This window comes from Rhinatrema bivittatum, chromosome 5 (assembly GCF_901001135.1).
Source record: "Rhinatrema bivittatum chromosome 5, aRhiBiv1.1, whole genome shotgun sequence".
NCBI classification, from domain to species: domain Eukaryota; kingdom Metazoa; phylum Chordata; class Amphibia; order Gymnophiona; family Rhinatrematidae; genus Rhinatrema; species Rhinatrema bivittatum.
The window spans coordinates 28,998,477-29,024,070 of record NC_042619.1 but is presented as its reverse complement, the minus strand read 5'-3'; the positions used below and the strand labels follow the sequence as shown (position 1 = coordinate 29,024,070).

At 44.5% G+C, this 25,594-nt stretch overlaps 1 protein-coding gene across 1 annotated transcript in view; it reads left to right on the top strand.

The window, feature by feature from the left end:
- GDPD4 (glycerophosphodiester phosphodiesterase domain containing 4) overlaps nt 1–25,594 on the top strand; it is a 161,614-nt gene that overhangs the window by 106,812 nt on the left and 29,208 nt on the right. Inside the window, exons 6-11 of the mRNA XM_029602177.1 lie at nt 6,097–6,195; nt 9,315–9,408; nt 10,541–10,686; nt 20,532–20,614; nt 20,954–21,104; nt 23,293–23,517. Of these exons, the coding sequence (XP_029458037.1) occupies nt 6,097–6,195; nt 9,315–9,408; nt 10,541–10,686; nt 20,532–20,614; nt 20,954–21,104; nt 23,293–23,517 (798 nt within the window). The remainder of the gene's footprint in view (nt 1–6,096; nt 6,196–9,314; nt 9,409–10,540; nt 10,687–20,531; nt 20,615–20,953; nt 21,105–23,292; nt 23,518–25,594) is intronic.

Below are 25,594 nucleotides of genomic sequence, written 5' to 3'. Positions count from 1 at the left end.
TGTTAGAGTTTAGACTGTGGAGTAGCAATCTGATATGAATCTATTGCTGAAGACTCCTGATGGAGAAGGAGTAGCAATCTGTTACCAGCGGAGTGCTTGGAGAGGGCACTCATTTGTAGAGGAATGTAGATAGGTGGATCCTTGGGCCGATGGCAGATGACAGCGTCCCCAGGAGGATATCCTGAGAGGAACCACCGGCTAGGCTTGAGTACGGAGACAGACAAAGATAATTCTTTTATTAGACAGGTTAGTAGAACCACCAGAGGTGGCAGTAGTGAGCTGATATGCCTGGCAGGGCTGAAGTCCCTCAGGTACTGGAACAGCCATCTCAGGGTTGAGCTGTAGAAAAACTATAGATAGTGAGTAGACAGGGTATGCTGTGTTCATAGCCAGAACTAGATGACAAACTCACATAAGGTCTTTAGGAAGCTCAGTAGCTGGAAAGGGTTAGGCCCTCAAGGAGTGAGTACCTGGTTCCAGGGAAAGCTCTGAGAGAGCGATGGTAACTCACAATTGTCTGTATCTGTGATAGCTTCCAGGCAGTAGAGAATCTTCAGAGTGTTCAGGAACATGGGCCCTCTGAAATAGAGAAAAGAGAACGAGGCCCTGAGGAGTGGGTACCCCTAGTAAGTCCGAGGAGGCAGTGTAGCTTAGGTAAAGTAATCCCCTTGCTAACTCGATTCGTTAGCAAATACTGAGACCTTTTATATTGGAAGCGGATGACGTCATCTCAGGGGACACCCCCGAGGTTCGCGCCCTTGCTGGTACATCAATCGGAGCGCGCACCCTACGTCATCAGGAACATGGCAAATCCACAGCGTCATGCCGGTCAGGGGACGCCGGAGGGAGACGGCAAGAAGACGCCGCGGCAGCTAACTGTCCATTAGACCCGGAGGGAGTCGCCACAGAGGTAAAGAGGGTGGAGTGAGGGCGTCATGCAGCGACGGACGCAACACTGCCAAGTTGTACTTTTGGCACTAAACAGAGGTATATTGAAGGTAGTTTTTGGTGGTTTGTGGTCAGATTCTACATGAATCATAGCTCGACCATGTAAGTATGAGAGAGAACAGATAAGTATGAGAGAGAAAAAAAAAGTGCGAAAGCTTGGTGGGCAGACTAGATGGGCCGATTGGTCTTCTTCTGCCGTCATTTCTATGTTTCTATGTTTCTATATAAGTATTGATCAAATCTGTCACATGCAAATAATATGGCTAGGCACTTCTTCTCTATCTCTGTATACCTCTATTCCAAGGATAAAAGTTCCCTTGATGCAAAAGCGACCGGCTAACCAGTTTGCTTCTAAATCTTTTTCACTTGCAATGCACTGCATGGTGACTTCTTCACGGACACCATAGCATCTAAGCACTGTAGAGTAATTATTTGTTTCAGAACCGTGTCATGACGTGACTGGCCATGTCCAGAGCGGCTCACATACATTTGACAAATGAGGTAATTCACAAACCCCATGAAGTACTGAGTGTCCTCTATGTTGTCAGGTTTGGGCATCTCTAAGATTGCATGCACCTTTTCTGGATCTGGGGCAGATGCCCTCAGCCATCAGACAATGTCCAATAAACGGAACAGCCGAAAGTCACAGCCGTAGCTGCTTCTTGTTCAGCTTTAGAATTTGCTGTCAGTTTTTTTCTAGCAGTCCTGTCAGATTGCGGACATGGTCATGTGTACCCCTTGCCCAATTTGAAACTGAATACAGTGATCCTTTCCGTTGTTGGTGCAGTGGAGAGCACATTGTTTCATAGGCAGCATTTTAGCATAACTTTACATTTCTGCAATGGGGATTACCATCTTGCGCTATCTTACAGTAGTGCTTGTATGCCATTAGATTGCATATTGAACTACAGTCTGTCTGGCACAGGGCTTCCTTGCTTGGCTGTTTTTCTGTGTGCAGTTTTAGTGGCATGAACCACAGTGCTGAAAACTGCTTCATCAGAAGTGCTGTTTTCTGCGACTGCTACCATATGGACCTAGTCAGTCTTTGATTTCTGTTTGCAGACTTTTGCAAAATGATTCTTTCTCTTGTATTTTTTGGCATGTCTCCCCAGAACCTGAGCCCCCTTTCCTGTTCCAGGAGTGATTACTCCCACAGTTTTGGCATCTGTCATTCTCTCTTCCAGAGTGTGCTCGGATCACTCCTGTGCCCTGCTTGTGCTCTTTGCCTGTTGTCTCTTTGCTGTGAATTTCACCATTTCTGTCTCTGCACCGTCCATTCAAATTTTCTTCAGTTGCAGATTATCCACTTCTCTGCTCCTGCACATGTCAGTAGGTAGCTGCCAGCTGAGCTGGGCTCCTCGTACTATGTGATCATGAATACAGTTCATCATATGTTGCAGCTAGCTACCATAGCTTGGTCAGTGGTTTCAGACTGAGCTTGGTCTGTTGCATTAAATATATCATGCTCATACAGAACATTACGGGAAGGCAGAAATGGCTTCCAAGTGTATCAAGTACTTTTTTCACCTCCTGCTTGTCTGCCTCAGACAGTGTGAGGTGCTGATAGATGCATAAACAGTCCCTTTCACTACGGAGCACAGGGAAGCAATCTTCATCTTGGGTTCTTTCTGGTCCCACTGTGATCTGAAAAACAGCCCGTTTGCAGCCAGATCGCCCTTATAGGCCATGGGGGATGGGCCAGGGAAGTTACTCCTCTCCTTCTTGCTTGTTCTTTACTTATTGTTCCTCAGACCTTCTGTAGTTTGTTCTTCTCTGGAAGCCTACCCTTTTGTGTTAACAGCTTTCCCCTCAAAGGGCATTCAATTTAGTAGGTTAAAAAAATACCAACTTGTGCTCCAAGCATCTGACACCATGTTTACCAAGCAGACTATGCACTTCAACAAACTTTATTTTAACATGTTCAACAGTAACAGAGACAAACAGGTTTCAGGCCCTACCAGCCGATGACAGAACTACCAGTGACATGATCCCAGTTTTGTAACTGTGGAGTGGGCTTTTCTTTTAATATTTAAATGTGTAAGCCCTATTGAGAACCTTTCTAAGGACTGTGTTCCTGTAGAAGGGCCATACCAATGTAGGTCAGAGAAATGTCCACTGCACCCTCATAGGAGGTTGCTGCAATGATCCAATTTGGTTTCTGTATTAGTAAGTGGTTTAGTAAGTGGTTTTTGTTGGGTTTTTGTTGGAGCTTGCGAGAATAAGAACTTTTAAAAAAAAAAAGTCTCTGTTTTCCCTGCAAGTTTGATATGCAGGCAGAATACATTGGAATTTGATCCTTGGTATTGTTTCAGAGAATAGCTGCTAACTTACAACAAAGGACTGGTGCTCTAGGTCTCTCTTTTGTATTTTTGTTCCTTCCTAGGTAAAAGGAAAGAGGTTTCCTGAACGAAAGCTTTATTTTCTCAAGGCTCTCAGCTCTTGTGGGAAAGAGCCTGGTTGTATGTTTTTTAAAGTAATATGGGGGGGGGGGGTGTTTTGTGACCGAAAGTTGCCCTGTGGCTTTTTGGGAGGCCTTGCAGTTCAGTCCTGTGTCACTCAACCTGAGGAACTCAGTGACAATAAGGCAGAAATCTTTTAGAGGAGTAATTGCTCACTGGGTATTACTTGGCAGGAGAGGAAGGCGGAGCTACCCATGGTGCTCACCCAACAGAGACAAAGGAGGTGCCCAAATGTGCAGAGAGAAGAAGACCAATAGGAATCGAGCAGTGCGTCCCTGGTAATGAGGGGAAACTTGCTGTAAAGTCCAGGAGAAAACAAGGGTTCCCAGGGAGCCATTTAGGGAACACAGATTCAATTGCTGAATGTTTTATTTCTGCATTATGGGTGTCACAAGTAAGAAATGTATTATGTTCCAATATAATTCTGTTGAAGAAATGTTACAGCAAGACATTCATATTGAAAGGGGTTTCAAAATCCCACCTGCTTCACTAGCCCTGAGTTATCCAGCTAACTACTTAACCGGATATTTCGGGGCTGTTCCGGGGCAGAGTAAAATTATCTGGCTAACTTTCAGATAGGCGGGTATATTCAGTGGCACATCCATGCTACTGAATATCTGGAATGAGTTAGCTAAATAAGGTTATCTGGCTAAGTTAGCCATAGAAATATAGAAATGAGGGCAGAAAAGGACCAAATGATCCACCCAGTCTGCCCAGCAAGCTTATGCCAGTATCTGCTGCACTGTGCAGGTTACCCCCGTGCTTATCAGTTTACCAGAACGTAAAAGTCAGAGCCCTCGGATGACGTTTGAATCCTTTCTCCATTAACCATTGTCGTGAAAGCAGACAGCAGTGATGGAGCGGCACCAAAAGTATCAGGCTTAGTGATTAAGGGCATTTACTGGCACAAGTTAGTTAAGGAATCAATCAGCACTTTCCCACCAACAGAAAATCCATATTGGGGAGATAGAAGAGTGAGTCAGGGACTCAGCCCTGATATTGAGTATGGACACGTTATCCAAGGGAAGAACCCAGGAAGGGGTTACTTTATTCTTTCCCCTTTTAAACAAAATTAGTTAGAAGAAAAACAGGTTGGTTGGGTAGAGAGGATACCTTTACAAGACTAAAGAGCGTCTCCTCTCCATTCTATTGTTTTCTTCATATTCTTTTAAATAATTTTATCTTTGGAGGCTAATATGAAGTTACTTTTCCATTTCCTTTTTAAAAACAATCCAGTCATATGGAAGAATTGCATTGACAGCCCCAAGGAAGTATGTTGCTTGTAAGCCTTAGGTTCGGTATCACTTCTTCTTTTCATGTTCACCCTCTGAATTTATATTTCTTTCCACCGAAGAGCAGATTTCAATGCTCACGAGTAGGCCTCAGCAAGATTCTGCAGTGCAGAGGGGTTTGTCCTCGCGCAGTGGAGGACCAGAAGATGTTGCATGGTCTGCCTCTCACTAGAATCGCAGGTCTCAGGTCTGGTACACTATCCCCATTTTGCCATGTTGGCTCTTGGGTTTGGAGGTGATTTCGGGCCTTCCAGACGGTATCATTGCCATAACAGTACTTGTGAAAAAGTGCTGCCATCAGCAGATATTGTAAGGGCGTATATACTGTGTGGACGCCATCGTCAACATAACTGAGGAATCAAAGTGAAAATGCCTTCCCAGTCTCATGGTTTTATGTCGCACTTCAATATAGAATCGAGCCAACATCGAGAGCGCCATTTTATTTACCAGTGCTATCTTCAGTGGCATCATTTGGGCCTGATTTATTAAAGGGTTTTTATTTTTAGTGCCTATAAAAAAAATCAGTTTTATAAATTGGGCCCAGTGCATCTCATGTTATAATAAGCACATTGAATTCTTTATGTTTTTATTCCTGCTCATGCTACTTCGTTGGAACTATAAATATGTTGCAGAAATGAATAATGGCAGAATAGAAGTAAAATGCTGCAGTTTTTGTGAAACTGATACAGAATCTCTACCACAAGCCCATTGAAGTGTGGCTTGATGACCTACTTGCAATTCTGGCTCTCTCCTTCCGCAGTATTTGAGACAGAGATTGAAATACCTGAAAGGTATAAATAATGCTTAAAAGGCAAGCATTTGTTAGTGGAAAGGAAGCCATGCAATACAAGTTTATAATAGGAGGTAGGAAGAGGAGGGGCAGACTCTGGAGCAATGTCAACAAGGAGTTTTGCACAAGATGGTGCAGTACGCGTGAAAAAGACTCCCGAGGAGGCAAAAACAGTAGCAGAATGCAGTGAAGCATGGGAGAAGTTCAAAGGATCCTTAGCAGTGGAGAAGCAAGGGCAAGGTCCATTTCAAACAGGGTCTGTGATATTGCAGTAGGGAAGGAAAGTGAGCAGATTGGATGGCTTTTCCAGTCTTTATCTGCTGCCATAATCTAGGTTTTATGTTTCTGTGTTTAAGAGAACCAGAAGATAAACGTTGATGATATCACTGCTAAAGCAAGGGTTTCTTTCTACATTCAGCATAGCCATGTCTGCATACATGGATTATGTGCTGAAGTGTTGCATGATTTTAATTTGATTGCAAGCCCCTCAAAGCACGCATGACAGCAGGAGTAAATCAGCAGCTCTCCTATAAAAATGAATTCCCCTTTTTTTTTTTTTTTGGAACCGTGTTTTTGTATTTCAGAAATTTGTTCTCTCCCTCTGCAGATTGGGATCTTGCTGGTGATGACCTTCTCCATAGTAGCCATAGTTGTTTTATCTGTGCTATGGGGAGAAGAATGGGCGACGGTCCTTCTGTCATTCCAGGTAAAGATTTGAAGACTTGGCATGGGAAACTAGCACATTCAGGCCTCTGCATTGAGCATCTTGCCTTCCAGCTCTCTTGTGTATGGAGTAAGTGGGCTGAATAATTCCGGTACCTCAGCGCTAAGCATCCTGTCTCCGCATCCAGGGATTACTGGTTTAAGGCCTGGTTCCAGAACACTTATTTTGACAGTCAAATACTTGAAAGGTATTACTAATGCACCAGAAAAGTAAACTTATTTCAATGGAAAGGATATTCTAGGAAAAGGGGTCATAATATGAGGCTGCAAGGGGAGAAACATCAGGAAATACCTTTTCACGACAGGGGGGTGGAAGCTGTGGTAACGTGGACCCTTTTTCCCAGGGCAATGAAGGAGTTAACTGGATGTCCCCAGACCTCTGCACAGTGCATAGTTTAACACACTTAGCTGTCTGCTGTTAGGCTTCTTCTTTCATTAAAGAAATACTCCTGGACTCTTGCTTATTCAGAAGATTATGCAGTCTTCATTCTCAGGGAAAGGCTGGCCAAAGTCCAGCATACCGATTACCCAGAGATAAGATAGGGCAGACAGAAACCTAGTTCTCAGCTGAACTACCTTCATGAAACAGTAGTAGTAATACAGTTCGAGCTCCATTATGTAGCAGCCACCTCTGGATATGTATATATAGGCTGCCAAGGGAGAATTGTGTTTACCATAGAACTCCATGAACATAGTGGAAGCAATATGCAATTTTGTGTAACTGAAGAGGACGACAGGGTCTTTGAAGGCCTCTGCTCCATGCATAGCTTGGTACCCCAGTCTTCCATACTGATGTATCCTGGATGCAGGATGCCCCACAAATCCTCCCACCTGAGCTTAGAGAGTGAATATATAAATAAAATCACCACTATAAGGTTAAACGGGTCAAACCTTTTAGCTTAGTAGATAAACATGTCCAATAACAAATTCATAAAACAATTTCACAAGAATATGGCAACACTATATTTTATATATATATATACATAGTGCACAATAACCTAAGGCAGATATAAAGGTTTAAGTATTTGTGCGCTAATACAATGTACATAAATAAAGTGAACACTAATGTGTTGAAATATTCAAGTGATATTATCCTAATTATTTTTTTAACACTTTTTTGATGAGCATTTAATCAAACATTCATTTTTATAGAAAACAATGTTATAACAACCATAAAACATCTACACCATGCACTAATAAAATATTAAAATTATACATCTCATCCGTATGAAAGACTCAACTCAATTCAGGAGATATATTCAGACACTTGCCAACATCAATGACCTTTCAGTGATAACGGGGTTCATCAGGAAGAAGAAACCGTATCGAGAAGGTGACCCCCTCAGTAAATATTCACAGAACAATAAACGTGTCACTGAGTGGTGGTTATTATCAATGGAATGAATCCGTAATCGGACGAAACAGGGGCCTTTGTTAAGGAACGGATGGGATCTTACAATGAAACTTCCTGGTCCCCGATTCTGAGACGCTGCTGTGAACAAGTAGAAAGGACTCATTAGGTCTAAATTAATACAGCCTCATGTGACCAGATAACTGTAGTATAATTTATTCGGCAAACTCCAAATATGGAAATTAGCCAGTTAAATTATTTGACTAAGTCCTCCCCGCCCCAGATTGCCTCCAATATGTCCTTATTCGGCTTAATTGTAGCTGGATGATGACTTCTCTGGCTAAAAGTTAGCTGCATAAATACACGGAATATTCAAAACTTGCCATTTAGCCAGATAGCACTGAGATACAAAGTTTTAGAAGTTGTCTGCTTCAGCGATAAAATGTGCCATTTATTATTGATGTTGATGTGCTGAATTCAAATATGACAATTAAATCAGCTGATTGGCTACTGTTTCCATGATATATGTTTTTACATTTTACATAGATAGTAGAATTTTAATCATAAATTGTAAACTTAGGTCTTTTCATGTTATTTATGGTTACATAATATTTCACCTGTTTATGTAACTCTTTAAAAATTAAATCAACAAAAGGATTATAGAAATAAAATTTATAATAAAACAAAAGACCAAAAACTCTGATATATATATATATATATGGTTTAGTCATTCAGTGGCTGCTTGGCTCATGACTCACTGCTCTGCAATTTGGTAGAAGAAAATCTAGATGAGAGTGCAAAGAATGTATCTTTAGTGAAATGTTGAAGCCAAGGCTTTTGTATGCCTTGAGGAGGTTTCCCACCAACTCTTTGTAGTTGTCTGCCTCATTGTTTCCGAGAAAAGTTGTTACCACTAACTGGAAGGCTTTCCATGCTGCCTTTTTCCCTGCCACGCAATGCACAGTTAAATGCATCGTCTTGAAGAAGTCCATGAATCTGAGGGCCACAAAGACGCCTTCCTTTATCTTAGCTTCACTTCACCTTGGAGATTTACCACGGAGGTACTTGAAGGCTGCTTCAGTTTTGTCCATGGCCTGGTTGTGCCCAAAAAGCAAGTACTGGCCAAACCCAGTCATAGATTTATTCATAGATTCAGTCAAAGATGCATATTAGTCATTTCTGGTTTAAATTGAGATCTTTTCCCTTCTCAACTCACTTATCCTCTGAAATTCCCCAAATCAAAGGTCATAGCATATCTTGAAAACTAAAGCCAATCAGCAATTTACAGCACCATTTTCATTCTCAGTGCCCCAGATTTAGTAAAGTCAGACTATATTCATTTCAGGAGCATTTTGGCTGCAGACCAGTGTAACTTGTGAGCTATCTGGCTAAATGGCTCTGAGTATTGCCCTCAGTGTGTTTAATCCATCCTTTGAAGTTTATTAGCTTTTTATTAGCCCTTATGTTTTCAGCCATGTAATTGTCTTTTTGGAATTCCCATCCCCCCAACTTTTCGGGGAAGCATTACCAGAGTTGTACGTTTCTGCCTCTTGTTAGTGTTGTAAAATATGGGAGGCAGGTGTCGTCATCAGCAGAACATCGAAAATGACTCTGCCCTTGGAGCAGTGCCTTGCATGTAGTGTAATCGGAATATGTGAGCAATACAGTCATAAAGCTGATAAAACAGCTGCCACTTTGTCCTACAGGCATGTAATACTTTTTTTTTTTTTTTAATGTTTTTCCCCCCCTAGATGACGGCTCCTTTTCTCCATTTGGGTGCCATAGCAGCCATGACCTTTCTGGCTTTGCCAGAGGCTCTGTACTTTGTCAGAATGAAAACGAGAGGTGGGTCTTGTAGTTCTCTGCCTAGCAGCATTAACGTGCTAATGAATTAAATAAATAACCTGCATGTGGTGTTTTGGGTACTGAATGCCCCTGTAACCATATATGAAGGATCATGTCAGATGTTTATGTTGCTTTTCTCAGGCTAAATAGGAAGTAAATGAGTAAGGAATAAATACTGTAAAATCCCGTTAACATAGTAGATGCTGGCAGATAGGGGACCATTTGGCCCACCCAGTTTGCCAAGTTTTCCCAGCCCACACTACCCTAGCTAAGGGTATCTCCATGCTGTCAGACATACAGGCTTAACTGTCTTAACTCCTATGACTTCTGGTAGCATCCTCCTGGACTACCGCCAAGATGCCTATAAAGATTTTGGAAGTACGCCTCCAGAAAAAGGATCCGATGCACTAGGTGAGCTCTCAGCCCCAGCCTGTACCGTGGCATTACCAGCCTATTTCCACTAGTCTGTGCTTCTTCTATGCGCCCTAACAGAGTGGGGCTAGCAGCCGAGCTGCAAACGTCATTCTTTTTAATTTGCCTTCATCCAGGGAGATTCTCTTGCTTGGCTGGATGCCTCCGCGGTTGGTTTGCAGGACACAAGCAGTTATTCTCAAGAAAGTTTCTCTTCATTTGTTGAGCCGAGCAGAGGTGTAAGGCACTAACTAACAAGCTTTAGAGAATGCAGACATCTACTTTGATTGCTGTAAAACAATAAAAACACTGTGCACATTTTTGCAGGAGCTGAATAGTGTGAGCAAATCAGTAAGTACACAGGGATCCTTTATTTAGCACAGAGAGGCCATCGAGAGCTTGCCATTCAATCCTTTCCTTGTAAAAATAACATTTTTATTTGAATGCATCATTGGAGAGGATTACAGGTGCTGGCCGGATCCGCCCTGCTGCAGAGACATCATTCTCGCCTCCTGGGAATGGTGTAATTTGATGGTTATCATGTCAACCTCATGATCCCTGGTAATGCCGTGGCTTTCTGTGGTGCTGCTGGCAGTGGAAATAGGGTCCAGTGTGGGTTTCAAAAACTCCAGCCTCATGTCCAGCACTGTGATAAAAGGGAGGGATTTGGCAGGGCGCAAGACGAATCCACTCTTGTTTTTCTTCTTTTCTGTTTTGTCAGTTGCTCGGGTCATCCTCATTAGCCCATACCTTGCAGTGCTCATCTTTCTCTACTTGATACCTCTGGGAATGTACTCGCCCTGCATCAGAGAAAGGGGGACACTGGGGCCAAAGCCAGCGCTCATTGGGCACCGAGGAGCACCAATGGTAAGTGCAAAAGAAATGAGAGTTCTTTACCTGATAGCTCGAGGTCGTCTGGGACAAGCTGCTTCAGTCCTAGTCTCTGCACGCAGGTTCTCCTACTGCATTATGGGATTTCCTAAATCCAAATGGACAATGGGTTGCTGCAGGGTCTGTTTGGCTTGAGGTGCGAAGGTTGTGCTCAGGATTCAAACTCGGGCCTAGATTTTCTAAGACACCGCGCTGTCGTAAATCGTGTGATACAGGGGGCGGGGGGCGAGGTAGGGGGCGGGCCTGCCAAAGTCGGCAGCGATTGCACCTCTGCGGTGCGATCGCTGCTGGCTTTCGCACCCAATAGCGCCATCATAAAAGGTGGCGCTATTGGGCGTGAAATTGGAAGCGAAAAGGCTCCTTATCTTTTCGCCATCCACGTTGTCTTCGCGGTGTCCGCCCCGGTGTCGCCCCCGACTCCTCCTGTTCCAGTCTTGACACTGCGTGTGCGATCATTTTGAAAAATGACCCCCTCAGACCTTCCTCCAGTCAGGCCATACTATATATTTATTTAGTTTTGGTTATTTATTTGATTTCCCGCTTTTCTCTGAGCTTCAAAGCCGATTACAAAAAAAAAAGAAAATAACTGTATAACAAGCAACTAAAACATAAATAAACTAAGACATAATTAAAAATAATGAATAGAAAAGAAAAAATAAATCTAGTATAGGTGATTAAGTGAACATAACATCCCCAAGTGAAAACCAATAAGACCCAAATTAGAAAAAAACAGCACCAGAGGATATTTTAGATTCCAAATGGTTGAGTAAAGAGCCAAGGCTTGACTCCTTTTTCTAAACTTTAAATCTCTCTTTGCACTGGTTTAACGATTCCTTACAATTTCGCACCCTCGCTAGACCCACCAGATCTCAATACTTGGCAACACTACACACACCATCACCTAAACACACACATCTCACCACCACGAAAGAACGTGCCTTATCCACTGCAGGACCTGCATTATGGAATACCATGCCAACCGACCTGCGCCAAGAACACTGTTCAAAAAAATGTAAACATAAACTTAAGACCTGGCTTTTCAAGCAGGCATACACTTGATTGACCTACCCCCCTCTTGACATTTTCAGCCACTCTGCCCTCCCAATTCTTTCCACCCCTCCTCGCTCTAGAAACTTCTTATTCCTTATTATATTATACAATTTCTTATTTTCTTCTAACCCTCTTCATTATATTATAATATTTATACTTAAATTACTTCTTAATAATGCAATTCCCATTTCCATTGCAATACCTTTCTTACTGTAATATTGGATACTGTTTTACAGTTACTGTTCTAATTTGGTTTTGAACTCAGTTCCTTGTAAAGCCTTTTACACTGCATTTCGTGTTCCCTGTAAACCGATGTGATGTTCCCAACGAATGTCGGTCTATAAAAACCGTTAAATAAATAAATAAATAAATAAGTAAAACGTCTAAGATCAAGCAGAAGCTTGTTCTGAAACGATGGAGCCAAATAACTAAAAATTGAAGGACTCGTACGTTGTGGTCACCTCCTTTGCTGTTTGCTTTTAGGGGGCACCAGTATGGTGGCTTGGTTCCTCCTCTCTCCTTTCGGTTATGGTACTAGCTGTGTGTCCACTCTTTTTTTTAACAAATTTCTGGAAGAGTAATGGAATCCCTTGGTCTAAGTGACATCTTAATGACTGTGAAATCCCCCCAAAATCTTTACTTCTGTTTTCCAGGATAGGAAAAGTGAATGAAATGTCCTTCTGTAGGAACGAGCGGTGATTCCCACAGGCCTGGAGACAAACTAGTCTGATTCCGACCTTTCTTAAAACACTTAGCTTTATTACAGCTTCACAATCACAAAACAATAGATTGTCTTCCCTTCAGAACAGTGTACTCTCTTTATTTATAGTTCTGCTTCATCTCAGCTCAGTGTTTGGACAGTGTTACATTACAAGAGCTGCCTTCCTCCTGGAGACCTGGCCCTGGTCTGGTTATTCCCACATGGATCCCAGCTCTTATTCCCCATTCTCTGTTACGCCCTCTGAGCCCCACCTGCTCTGCAGGATCCTGCCCGTAGAGCATACTGTCCTTAAGTAATTTAAGGTGGACCAGGCATCTAGCCTGGTCCTGCACAGGTAAATAGGGGAACACTAAGGGTGCTGTCTTGCACCTTCAAATAGAAATGAGTAAACAATCAAAAACAAAAGAGACACACCTTACCAACCACTGTATGTGGGCTGGAAATAAGTCTTTTAACTAAGATTCTTCAGCCAAGGCTTTAGGCCTGAATTATGTAAACCCTGGAAGGTTATGCAATAAAAAATTCAAAAATCTGCACTGAAAAAAATCAGAATTATGGAGAAGTAATTGTTACTTTTTTACATAATATATTCAATAGACCAGAATTTGAACATTCTGGGCCAGATTTTAAAAAGCCTACGTGTGTAAATCGGGTTATGCGCGCTGGGCCTATTTTAGAAAGGCCCAGCGACGCGCCTAAAGCCCCGGGGCGGGGCGTGGCCAGACGCCCCCGGCACAGCGGCCATTTGCCGCTGTGTCAGAGGATCGCATGCCGACCGGCTGCCAGCGCGCACAACCTGTGCCTGCCCGGAGGCAGGCGCAACAGGTAAAATAAAGGTCGGGGGAGGGTTTATGAGAGGGCTAGGGAGTGGGAGGGTTAGGGGAAGGGAGGTTAGGTTAGGGGCCTGGGAGGGAAGGGGGAAAGCCGGGGGCGTCGGTGCGTGCAAGTTGCACAATTGTGCACCCCCTTGTGCGCGCCAACCCTCGATTTTATAACATGCACGCATGTTATAAAATCAGGCGTCCATGTGCGCGCGCCAAGTAGTGCATGCACATGGACATCTGCGCGCAAATTCTTAAAATCTATTCCTCTGAGAATTATTTGCAGGTACCTCAACACATTACCACAATGGAATGACAATTGTATCATTGTAAATGAAAAGAGAATACTTCTGGGGCCAAACTCCTCAGTCACTTACGCCCTGTTTATCTCTCACATGTGCACGGCTGCAGTGAAAATGCTGCATGCAGTTTGGGGATGTGCCATTCTGTATCCCTGCAACGCAAGAATAAAATGTTTTGTGTTGCAGTGAGTGAAAGATGTAGTGCCAGATTCGTCTAAAGTGGCACAGAATAAACATTTTTGGTGCGACCTCTGTTCCTGGTGTTTTTGTTTATTTCTCTGACTCTCCCCTTCTCGTTTCCTCTCAGTTTCCTGCCTCTTCCCCTCCTGCCTCCTGTATCTGCTGCTGCCTCCTCAGGCCCTCCCACCCGTTCCCCATCAGGTGAACCTTTCCTCCATCTCCCTTTTTAGGGACCCCCTTCTCCCCAACAGGCACCACCTCCTCCTCTGCCCCATCATTCACACTACCTGTCCCCCCCGTCCCCCCCCCCCTTTTCCATCAGGTACCTGTCCTTTCTGTCATCAGGAATCTTACCTCCCCAGCAGATCCTCCTCACCATCCCTCTTCTCCGTAAGGCACTCCTCCTCTTCCCCCCTTCCCCCCTTCTCCATCAGATATCCATGCACTCTTCTCAATCAGGCACCTCTCCTCTCCCCCTTCCCCATCAGGCATCCCCTCCCCCTTCTCCACCCCTCTTCTCCATCAGCACCTCTCCTCTCTGCCATCAGTCACTCCCTCTCCTTTTTTCCCTCCCCGACCCTTCTCCATTAGTCACCTTTCCTCTCTCCTTCCTCCCTTCTCCATCAGGCACCTCGCCTCTTCCCCCTCCTCCCCCTTTCTCCATCAGGCATCTCTCCTCTCCATTTTCCTGTCTCCATCCCTACTTCTCCATCAGGCACTCCTCTTCCTTCCCGCTTCCCCATCAGATATCCCTCCACTCCTTTCCCCCTTCTATATCAGGCACATCTCTCCTTTTCTCCTCTCCACCTTCATACATGCTTCTTCTCACCCCTTCCCCTCCACCTCCCAGCATTTGTGCCACTTTCCACCCCTCACCTTCCCCTTCTGGGTTGCAGTGCAGCTCTCTCCAGCTCCTCCGGTACCATAAAATGATCTTTGGTCTGACTCTTTACCTTGGGCTTCTTTATTTATGGAACCCCATGCAGTTCAATCAGAAAATCATTGAACGATGCGGGTGTAAGAGGAGGAGGAACAGCATTGGCGCTGGAGGAGTTAGCAGCAGGACTCCAGGCCTAACTCCATCGCTTTCTTCCGGCTCCTTTTCGGCCAGCCTCACACTCGCTGTTGATGCCACCTGTTGTTCTTGGCTGCAGGACTGTGATTCCTGCTCTGCCTCCTCTTCAGGCTCCACCTGGCCGGGGAATTATGTGAGTCTTGCTCCAAGGCCCCCCCACCCCATGGCTTTGCCTCTGGCTCCAGCAACACCCGGCTCTATATCTCTGCAGCTTTTGTGCTCCTCTCCTCCACCATCGGGCAGTTACGTGACTTTGTCCGATTATGCGTGCGCTCATTAATTACGTGCAAAATTCTGCCCATACATGAATCGCCTAATTCCCTGGGGTGTGACTATACAGGGACTTAAACGGACTCAAAAACTCCTATCCTTTCAACTCCAAATTAAAAACAGAGTCTACACAGACACTAGGGATCACTTACTAATATGCAAGCACAGGAAGAAGCAATTGCAGCAACCTTCAGTGGGGGTGCTGTGATAGAGATGGTATGTTCCTCTAATGTATATCGTGTGAACTATACTCTCGAAAGGTATGGTGCAGCACACTGCTGTTTCAGTCGAGCATAATCGGCAGGAGGGAATGGATTCTAATTACGTGCTGTGTTAAAAATGCTAAGTGATCTGCCTTTTGTTGGTAGGCACGATATCATCTGTCCTTTCCAGGAAAGACTGCTGTCAGACCAGTCACAGGCACGAGAAGGTTTTATTTAGCACAGTGAGACAAATCGGGCCTGATCTCCAAAGCCATGTATGTTTATAAAATCCACTTTTATGCAGGTCAACGGCTGAAATAAAATAGCCCAGGGCTCAGTGCACCTAGAAGTATGCACGTCACCCGGTTTTGGGTGTACTTTTGCAGGAACTGGGGAGAGGTGCTTTGTGGGGAGTGGAGCTGGAGCTTCTATGCATACTATTTTTTTATTTAAAATGTATGCCTGTAAGTTAACCCTCACAAGTTACGCCCTCTGAAGAGCAGATGCAACATTGTGTGAGTTATTCTGTGCATGCACCAGGCCAATTTTCCTGCAGATTTTCAAAGTGACTTATGAGCATAAGTTTGCTTTGAAAATTTGTGGCAAGGTTTGAGCATAAAGGGTACATGTAGACTTTGCCCAGAAGAGCACCGTGATAAAATTACTCTCCCTGAGGGTAATTTTCAAAACCTGGCTAGGTTGAAGGTCCATGGGTGCTTCTGATAGAGAGTTCAGTTAAGGGGGCAATATTAAAAAAACTTTTATATGTGTACACACTTGTATTTACCCACGTAAAAATGCCCTTTGAAATTTATATCCCCCACCCGGTGTGGATAGAAGAGTACATACTGTTTCATGACATGAATGCTTTAACCCTCATGAATAGAGGGGCAAAGTCAGGGCTGCTGTTTTCATTATGCTAACTAGGCAGTTGCCTAGAGCACCAAAATTTTGGGGGTGGCAAAATCCCGCCATCAGAAGGCCCAGAGGTCAAAGCCAATACCAAAGAGTGGAGCACTGTGCTGGAGCCACTACCACCTTAGGAGGGAGCACTGTGCTGGAGCTGCTGCCAGTAGGTAAGTTGGGGGTGGGAGGTGCATTACTGAAGGTTCACCTAGTGCGCCAAATACTCTTGCACCAGCTCTGGGTGGAGTTATCAGGGAAATGAAAGCACGTGTGGAGATTTCGTTTTCGGATCTCCATGTGCACTTTCTGATGTGCAACTTGCGCCTGCTCTCAAGCAGATTCATTCTATGCGGATACAAAAATACCTGCAGTGTGCGTGCCACCTGACGTTTCAGAGAAATAATCCATGGTGGAGTTTCCTTTGAAACTTTGCTGGCTACCAGGGGCCTGTAAACTGCCCGCAGGGTTTCAAAACTGCCCTCTTCATGACTCAATCCAATATGAATGGTAGATTCAGTGAATCAGACAAGTAGCAGTCTTTTACTGAGGCTAATATTCAAGCCATATCATGCCTATGGCCAATATAGCCACAGCTATAGGCACCGCCCACCAAAGGGCACCATAGCCGCACCAGTGCCATCAAGAGCAGTATGGCCCCACTGGAAGAGACAGCATGGCCAAGAGAAGGAACAGCACGGCCCTGCCAAAAAAAGGAAGGGGGGCTGCTGGGGCCTGAGGAAGAAAAGGAGCAGCAAAGCCCTGTCCCGCTGGAATTGACAGCATGGCCAAGGTGGCCCACTGGAATCAGTAGTTTTGCTGGCACAGCTTTAGGAGGAGGAGCAGCGCACCCTGCCCTGCTGGATGGAGCCCAAGGCTACTACCGGTTTGGCCCTTGTGGCGCAAATTCATTCCCTTGGCCACGGGGGCTGAAGAAGGAGTCTGCTGCTGCTTCAGGGGGTGTGTGAAAGAGATCGTGCATGTGTGTATGAGAGTGAGGGAGAGCATGTTGCATGTGTGTGGGAGAGTAAGAGAGTTCACATGTGTGTGTGTGTGGGTGGAAATGACAGAAGATATGTGTGTGTGAGAGTGAGCATGTGTGTACATTTGAAAATGAGAGAGCACATGTTTGTGTGTATATGTGTGTATGAGAAAGACCATGTGTGTGTATATCAGAGAGTGAGAGAACAAATGTGTATGATAGAGCATGTGTGTGTGGTGTGTGAGAACAAGACAGAGCATGTGTTTGTGTGTGTGAGAGAGAGACTATGTATGTAAGTGTGTGTGTGTGAGAGAGACTGAGTGAGATTGAGCATGTGTGTGTGTGTGAGTAAGAGATATGTGTGTGAGTGAGAATGTGTGTGAGAGTGAGAGCATGTGTCTGTGTGTGTGCGTGTGTGAGAAAGTGAGAGAAAGCATGTGTGTAAGTGAGAGAGAGAGAGAGTGCATGTGTGTGTAAAACAACCCCCTTTCCTTTCTACTTACTAATCCATGACAATTTCAGGGCATCTGAAAATCAAAAGTTCCTAGGTATGGAGATTTTTTAAAATCCTTATTAGTTTTAGTTATTAGGTGTTATTTGATGCAACTGTTTTGAAATATTTTATTGGTGTTTGGAAAATTTTTATATGACTTTTAAATTATTGGATGTTATTTTGTTAGTTGTTTTGAATTATTATTTTTATTGGTATGATTTTAGTAATTTTATTATTTTATGAGGAATGATAATGTTTCTATTTTTCCATTGCTGCAATGCATACAGAATTTGGCTTGTTGCAATTTTCAGTTCAGTTTTTGTCTATATGTTTCTATTTCTACTTTATAGTCTCTTTATTCTGTATTTGAGAATCTATCTGTTCTGCATGTGTGACTGAGTTGAGGTATTCCACTAGTGCGTAGTTTCTATGTAGGGATCTATAGCAGCTTGGCTTGTTCTGTTTTCCTAGTAGAGAGTGTATTGGTGTTTTAGGCCTGGTGTAAGATTTGCAGTGTTATCTTTTCATAGGTAGGGTTGTTGCTGTTTGAGTGGTAGCAGTTAGTGCTGTTTTAATATAGAAAGTTTATTGCATTGTAATTCTGTTTTCTCGTGGATTTGTGAGGGCCAAGCCCATGCCCAAGACATGTTACTGTGGGCCTAATACCGTAAGCGTTCCGAGTTTCTCTTGCTTTTTTTGCAGGGCTTTTTGGTTGGCACCACAGCTTTGCATGTAAATATAATATACATATTGTCATTATATTTTTACCTGTACTTTGAATAACCTTTTTCATGTAAAATCTGTTATGATAAATGCATAATTGTTAATTGCATGTGGGGAGGGATGGGGAGATGCAAGGCTCTAAGGTTCGTCTATGGTGCCTAATACCCTTGCACCGGCCTTGGACATTACTGTACAAACATTGAACAGCCTCCCAACTTGTGGTGTCGTGTTAGTGGCCCCTGTGCCACAGAAAGGAGTGCGGAGGCCGACTATGTTAGCAGGGGGTGCAGGTTAAGGAGATCTATAACTAAACAACTGCTGGAAGTCCACAGGATGTGCCCGGAGAGCAAGACGACAATCTTTAAGAAGCATGGGAATCTTCCAGAGCCATGGGTCATCTTTTGCGTCAGGGGGTGTTTCTTACCCTCTTGATAAACAAAAGGGGGGGGGGGGTGCAGCATCCCCTTAGGGCAGTGGTTCTCAATCCTGTCCTGGGGACCCCCCCAGCCAGTCGGGTTTTCAGGCTATCCACAATGAATATGCATGAGAGAAAATTTGCATACACTGCCTCCATAACATGCAAATTTTCTCTCATGCATATTCATTGTGGATAGCCTGAAAACCCGACTGGCTGGGGGGGTCCCCAGGACAGGGTTGAGAACCACTGCCTTAGGGGCTTAATAGTTTTCAAAGATAATTAAAAAGCCCTGATTTTCCCGAGTCAGGTGCTGCTTCAGTTTGCAATGAAAGGAATGAGTTGGAGCTGTGATCCTCTCCCAGGATTTTACAGCAGGGAAGCAGCAAGGAGAGAGGCAAGGATTTCCCCCTGAAATCCCTAGAAGCCTGAGGAGGAGAAGTTAGGGTGACTTATTGCCCAGGACGTACAAGACTGACCCTGTGTCTAACCAGGACAGGAACTCATTTGGACCAGGAGGCCAAACTGGGTCAGTGGGGGACTTGTGCCGGGGCTCGGAGGACTCTGAAGGGTTTTTCCCTTGAGCTGGAACAGGACATTGAAGTGAGTAGAGGAGGAAAAGTGTCTTAAGTTTCAGGGGACCCTGTGTGCGCTACTAAGAGGCCAGTTCTAAAGGTGGAGCTTGTGAAAAGAGGAGTAAACATTTCTTGGACTGTGGTTTTTAGGGTTTTTTTTTTTGTGAATTGCATATCTGCCTGCCTTCATCAGACCCGTCAGTATGTTTTCCCCTGAATTAAAAATATATTCTTTGGGAGCACACTTAGAGATTGGAGAGTGTGTTTTATTTACATGGCGTGTTCTCGGCCCGCCACTGGCCCTGCAGGGAGCCACCCCCCCCCCCCCCCCCCCCCAGTCCTTGACCCTTGAGAACTATTTCCACACCTCGGGGTTGTGAGTACCAAGCCCTCCGAGACTGGGAAGGTGGCCCCCGTGCAAGGGGGGGGGGGTTTACATGTTTATTTAAAACCATTTATAGCCCGCTTAGAGTGAACCAGTCGTGCTAATGTGTCATGTAAGGGGTTGAGGGTGCGGTTTTTCGCTTGGCCATAGCTGCCAAATTGCATGGCTACAGCTCTGCTCATATTTTAGCCACCAACCAATTAAAAACTTGCTGTTCTGCAGAAAGCAAATGATTGATACAGGACACCTCTGAGAACTATTTCACTCTTGAGGGCAATATTCAAAGCAATTTAGCTGCATTAAAACACAGATTAAGGCACCTGTCTTGCTCTGTCTAAAACTTGCCCTCCTCTGGCCATCTGAAAGCTATGCATAGGGGGGATGGCTACAACAGCGCATGTGCTTTCAGCCGACTTGCGAAGAGGTGTACTCAGGGTCCTGTTTCAGTTGGGGGGAGGGGGAGAGAGTAAAATAGGGCGCATGCACGAGTTTTTCGACAGCGCGCACGCTGTCGTACCCTTCTCGGCTTCCCACGCAGAGTAGCAAGTGCAAAGCATGCGGGCGGCTTTGGCACGTGTACTTCCACGCTGATGGTCAAAGAGAAGCTGCCCGGGTAGCTGTGCACTCTGTTGCCCCCGTGCGTACAGCCGAAGCGTGGAGACCGTCATGGGAAACCACCCCCATAATTGTTTTAAAAGCTTTAACTCCTGTCATTTTGAACAGCTGGCACCGGAAAATACTAAGATGTCTTTCGAGAAGGCCATTGAACTTGGCGGGGATGGTCTGGAGACAGATGTCACAATTAGGTAAGGGTTTAGTGCATACAGCATTCCAGCTGTGCAGCCCACATGACCGGTTGGTCCGGTCCTGCTTTTATCCCATTGCACGCATAGACTTGTAATCTTTCTCTTCTAAGAAGATGCGACAGGGAAGTCAGAGCTACAAGTCCTGAAAATCTGGAGCCAGTTGGCAACCTTATGGTTGCTGCCTTTTTTAGGGTGACCAGAACTACCAAGTTCCTTGCATGTAATGAAATAATGCCAGGGCGTCTTTTTGACGACCTCCCGCCATTTGCGAATCTGATTTTATTTACTTTGAGTGGGGCTGCACCTTTAGTGACTTTTTTTTTTTTTGTCCTTTTAAAGTCATGATGGCGTCCCCTTCTTAATGCACGACAGCTCTTTAAAGAGGACAACCAATGTTCAGGAAATCTTTCCCAACTGGACCAATGAAAATGCTGCCATGTTCTCCTGGGAGGCACTGGAAACCCTAAATGCAGGAAAATGGTTTTTTAAGGTAAGACCACTAACGGCGTTCTCAGGGTCTCCCTGACTAATGAGGCGTTGCACTTTACTGCTGCTGCTAACCACATTTCTACGGACAGTGCAAGTCCTCTTAAGTAATGTCATGTTCCATTTTCTGCTTTCAAATAAATCCAAACATAAAACCCAGATTTGGGCAGACATTTAGAATTTATTCTAGTAGTGTGTACCGGAATGTATTTTCCAAGAGAACGTGCTTCTAAATTTGAGCATAAGAATGTAAAAAATATGGTCACTGTGGGTTGATTTAAAAAAAACAAAAATGCCGAGTGCTCCATCTAGCTGACTAGATTTTGATGGGCTAGGATCAGGCTAATTTTCAGCCAAACCTAGGCAACTAGGTTTTGCAGTTAAAGATCAGTTTAAGTCAACTTACCTATCCGAAATGTAGCTGTCTAGGTTGGGCACTATATATTTTATTGAAATTTGACCCAAAGTTCAAAGTAATCCCCCTCCCCCCGAGCTGTGATCCCCTCTTCTTCCCGGCACCTGATGAATGAAAATACCCTTCTCCCCCCTCCCCCCCATCCCATCCCACCCCATCGAGCTTCAATCTCCTCTCCCCTTCCACCCTACAGTTAATGAATAAAAAAGCTTTTCTCGCAGTCTGGCTATGATTCTCCCTCCTAGCACCTGATGAATGAGAATACTTGCCCAGCCTGATCTCCCCTCCCTCTATCTTGGCGCACAATAATAGAGACATCTTGACCCCCCCCCTGTTCTGGCCATGCTACCCCACTGACTCCCTCAGGGCTGTCTGAGATTTCTCCCTCCCTCCCCAAGTCCACCCGTCACCACGACACATCTTTCTCACCCATGAATGACTGTGCTGGCTCTGAGCGTACCAATATGGGCAAAGAGGTACTACTTGCTGTCTTTAGGGAACCGAAGGCTCTCTGAGCCTCTGTTGAGCAGTCGAAGGGGAAATCTCTTTTAAGCAGGGCTGATTTAGAGAATCTGCCGATGAACCGTTGGTAGAAACTGGCAAAAAACTGTTGCACCCCATTGATATCCGTGGGTGGTGGCACTCAGAGGCCAATATTCAGAAACCCGGTGAGCGGTTCAATGTAAACCGCTAAATGAAGCGATAGTTACTGTTCCTTGTAAACCGGGGTGATATGTATATTATACAGGAACTTCCGGTATATAAATCCTTTAAATAAAATAAATAAATAAATAAATGTACCTCGTTATCTTTAGCTGAACTTTCAGCCGAGCCTAACCGGCTAGGTATTCGGTTAAATTTGAAAAATGTGACTATTGGAGTCGTGTAGTTGACATTGCTTGTTCATCTTGTCACAAATATAAAAATAAAAAAAAAAAAAATATATCAAAATGCCTCCTATACTTTTTTTCAACCATTTCAATTGTCTGCCTTTTTGACTAATAAAGTTTTCTCGATATCTTTTTCTATCTTAAAAAAAAAATAAATCTTAAATCTAGCCAGTCAAAATCATCCCCAACTGGATAAGTTCTCTTTAAAAAAAACCCAAACAAACGGGCAATCCTTTTCTTTCTCTTCACACCAATATAAAAATGAAGTGTCTCCCCCAGATCCTTCTTCCGATGTCCAAGCTGCTGTGCCTCCCTCCTTGATCCCAGTTTAAGCGAAGACGTCATGGTGCCCCCCCTGTCCCCCATCCCCATCCCTGATCTGCTCTCCCTCCCTGTAACGCAGATACAACTCCCCTCTCTTCCCTTCTGCTGCCGTCCCAAGCAACCCCCCACGGTCAGGCCCCTGTGAGTGGACAGGAGGACTTACTCGTGACTCCTGTCCACTCGGTTTCCAGAGTTGCTCTGACAGTGCATGTTTTGTTTTGTTTTGTTTTAACAGAACTTAGCAGGGTAGGGCAAAAGCTTGATTATTTGTAGGTTGACTCTTTTTGGGAGGGGGACCTTTCTACTTGAGTCGTTGTTTTTGACCTCCCTTATCTGTAATACAGTCTGGTATCTCTCCAGCTCACTGCTTTGCTTTCTGCCATTCTTTTCATTCGCTTCCGGACACTTATTGGGTGATTTTAGTGCGCTTGCGCCGTGACCGTGAAGTGTCTTGGCATAATGAAGAACCTGTGTGAAAACAGAATTGTGTTGCATTGCTTTTGTAAGATGGTAGGAGCTGGAGCTTCAATCTGTATTTATCTGTCTGTTCGTTTCTTTATCAGGATAAACCGTTTTCAAGCATAAAGTCGCTGCCAAACGAAGAACGAAACTTAGCCATGAATCAATCTATTTATAAATTCAGCGATTTTTTGAGGCTTGCGAGCAGTGCGAATAAACGTGTGATATTTGATCTCTACCGCCCTCCAAATCCGCATCCTTACAGTGACTCCTGGATTAACAGGACATTAGAAGTCATCATCAATGAATCTGTGATTGACCCCAGTCTGGTATGATATTGTAGTTCTTAAGTGGGGTGTTACTTTCCATGGTTGACAGGCAGCATACAATTACTTTAGAAATCCAAGGAAAAGAAGTTTATTTGTGAAACAGATGGGAACGGACAGTCTTTTGGGTCACAGTGTAAATGATAAGCCATTGCTGACACCATTTAAGGGGGTCAATGCACTGACCCGCATTAAAACTGAGGGATAATGCACATTGCTCGTTGATGTTATAGAAGGACTTAAATCTCAGTGTACCAACCTAATGAGATGCATAGCGTGGCCAAAATAACGCTGCTGCATTGAGCAGCTCAGTCTTTGCCTTATTAACAGACTGAAAGTGAAAGGCCTGGTTAGCTTTGGGAACACTGCCCTCCCCCCTCCCCCTCCCTGAATTAGTCGAGGTCCACGGGCCTGAAGTTAGTCAAGAGCGTCTGGACCCGAATCTTCTCCCTCCCCACTGCTCCAAAATAGTCAGAGGCTTCTTGTTTCAACCCCACCATCACCCCTTACCCACCTCACTGGCAGGAGGGAGCGGGTTTTCCTTCTGTTGGCAGTGGCGTCAAATTCAAAATTGCGCTGTTGGCAGTTAGACCCCCCCCCTAACATGCGGCATGTACAGCTCGGAGCAGTCAGCCACACCATTTTGAATGTGGAGCTCTTGCAGGGAGGAGAGGGCCTGGCTCCAGCTTGCCAGTGAAGATTTCCGAGGGACTTTTGAGGGGTAGGTTGGTGAGCAGTAACTCAGGAGCCCTGGACTGACTTCAAGAGCTGGGTGGGTTTGGGCCTGGAGGCCCCTTTGCCACCCATTAACGAGGCAGGGTAGGTGTATTTAATTTTCTAGCTTGAGTTGAGCAACCTTGCAGGTGTTAACGCTGGATAGTACAATGTTAATACCTAACGAAAGCCATTCATTTGCATGTGTGTTAGCGTTATCATCGTGATCTCCAGCGGCAACACTAAGGGGTGCGCACATTATGAGTGACAACATTTCGTGTTAACATGCATTTAAAACGTGGTCACTAAGGCTATTGGCCGCTAGTATAAAGACCCCTTAATGAGTTCTGAGTGGATTTGTGTTTGCCAGGGAGATAAATTCACATCTGCAGAGTCTGTTTCAGAGCAGGCTGTGCTAGAATATGTTTTCTGTAAAATTTACGCCACAAAACCACCTGTCAGAAGTTGTCCAGAGGATTTATGAGCCCAAGGCTGGATTTACTGTCTCTAAAGAGCATAATACAAAGATAGGCAGTGAAAAACACAAAAGAAAAGATTCAGATTCAAAGCTCAGAGGATGTTCCTTTAAAGGAAGGTGTGGCTTGCTTGGCTATAAAATAAGATGTGTGAGGATATGACTCATTTAGAAATCATATTATTGACTGTGATAAAACAGTAATGTGGCAGTTTATGAAGAGAGAGAATTGCAGCTCTCGGTAGAATATTTGCAACAGTTATCAGTAAATAGCATTAGCGCTACTATGAATTTACTCCATTACCCGAATCGCAGTTGTGTCCCGGCTGTACCTGTGCAGTGCCTGACAAAAGTGTTCTTGTAATTATTTCTGAACTCTGACTTCTTCTGCAGAATGGCAAAGAAGTAGATTTTAATTTGTTTATTCGTGTCCATTTTTTAAACGTTTGCGTGCACATTCCAGTGCATTGTGTATAAAGCTGCAAGCATCAGATATTGAGATACAGCAACAGAAGAGAGGATAGCATAAAAAATAGCCAAATGACTTATCTAGTCTGCCCAGTTATAGCCGTCCATGCTGCTAAGGGGACATCCCAGCTACTAGCCATAGAGCGTGACCACTCGTAAGATATCTCTCCCTATCCGAGACAATTTTGTCATTTTCCTCATTTCCACTTTACTATCATAGGCAGATGAGCTTACAAACCCCCCCCCACACCCAGTACCTCTCCCATCTCATGCTTAACCACAAAGCTTTTTAATAATCTAAATACACAGCATAGGCCCAAACATCTGGCTTCCTAGGTCCCCCACATAGTCTGATAGACAGATCCATGTTTCCACTAGGATGCCTAATAATTACTGTACTCGCAGCCTGTTAGTCTGTTGACC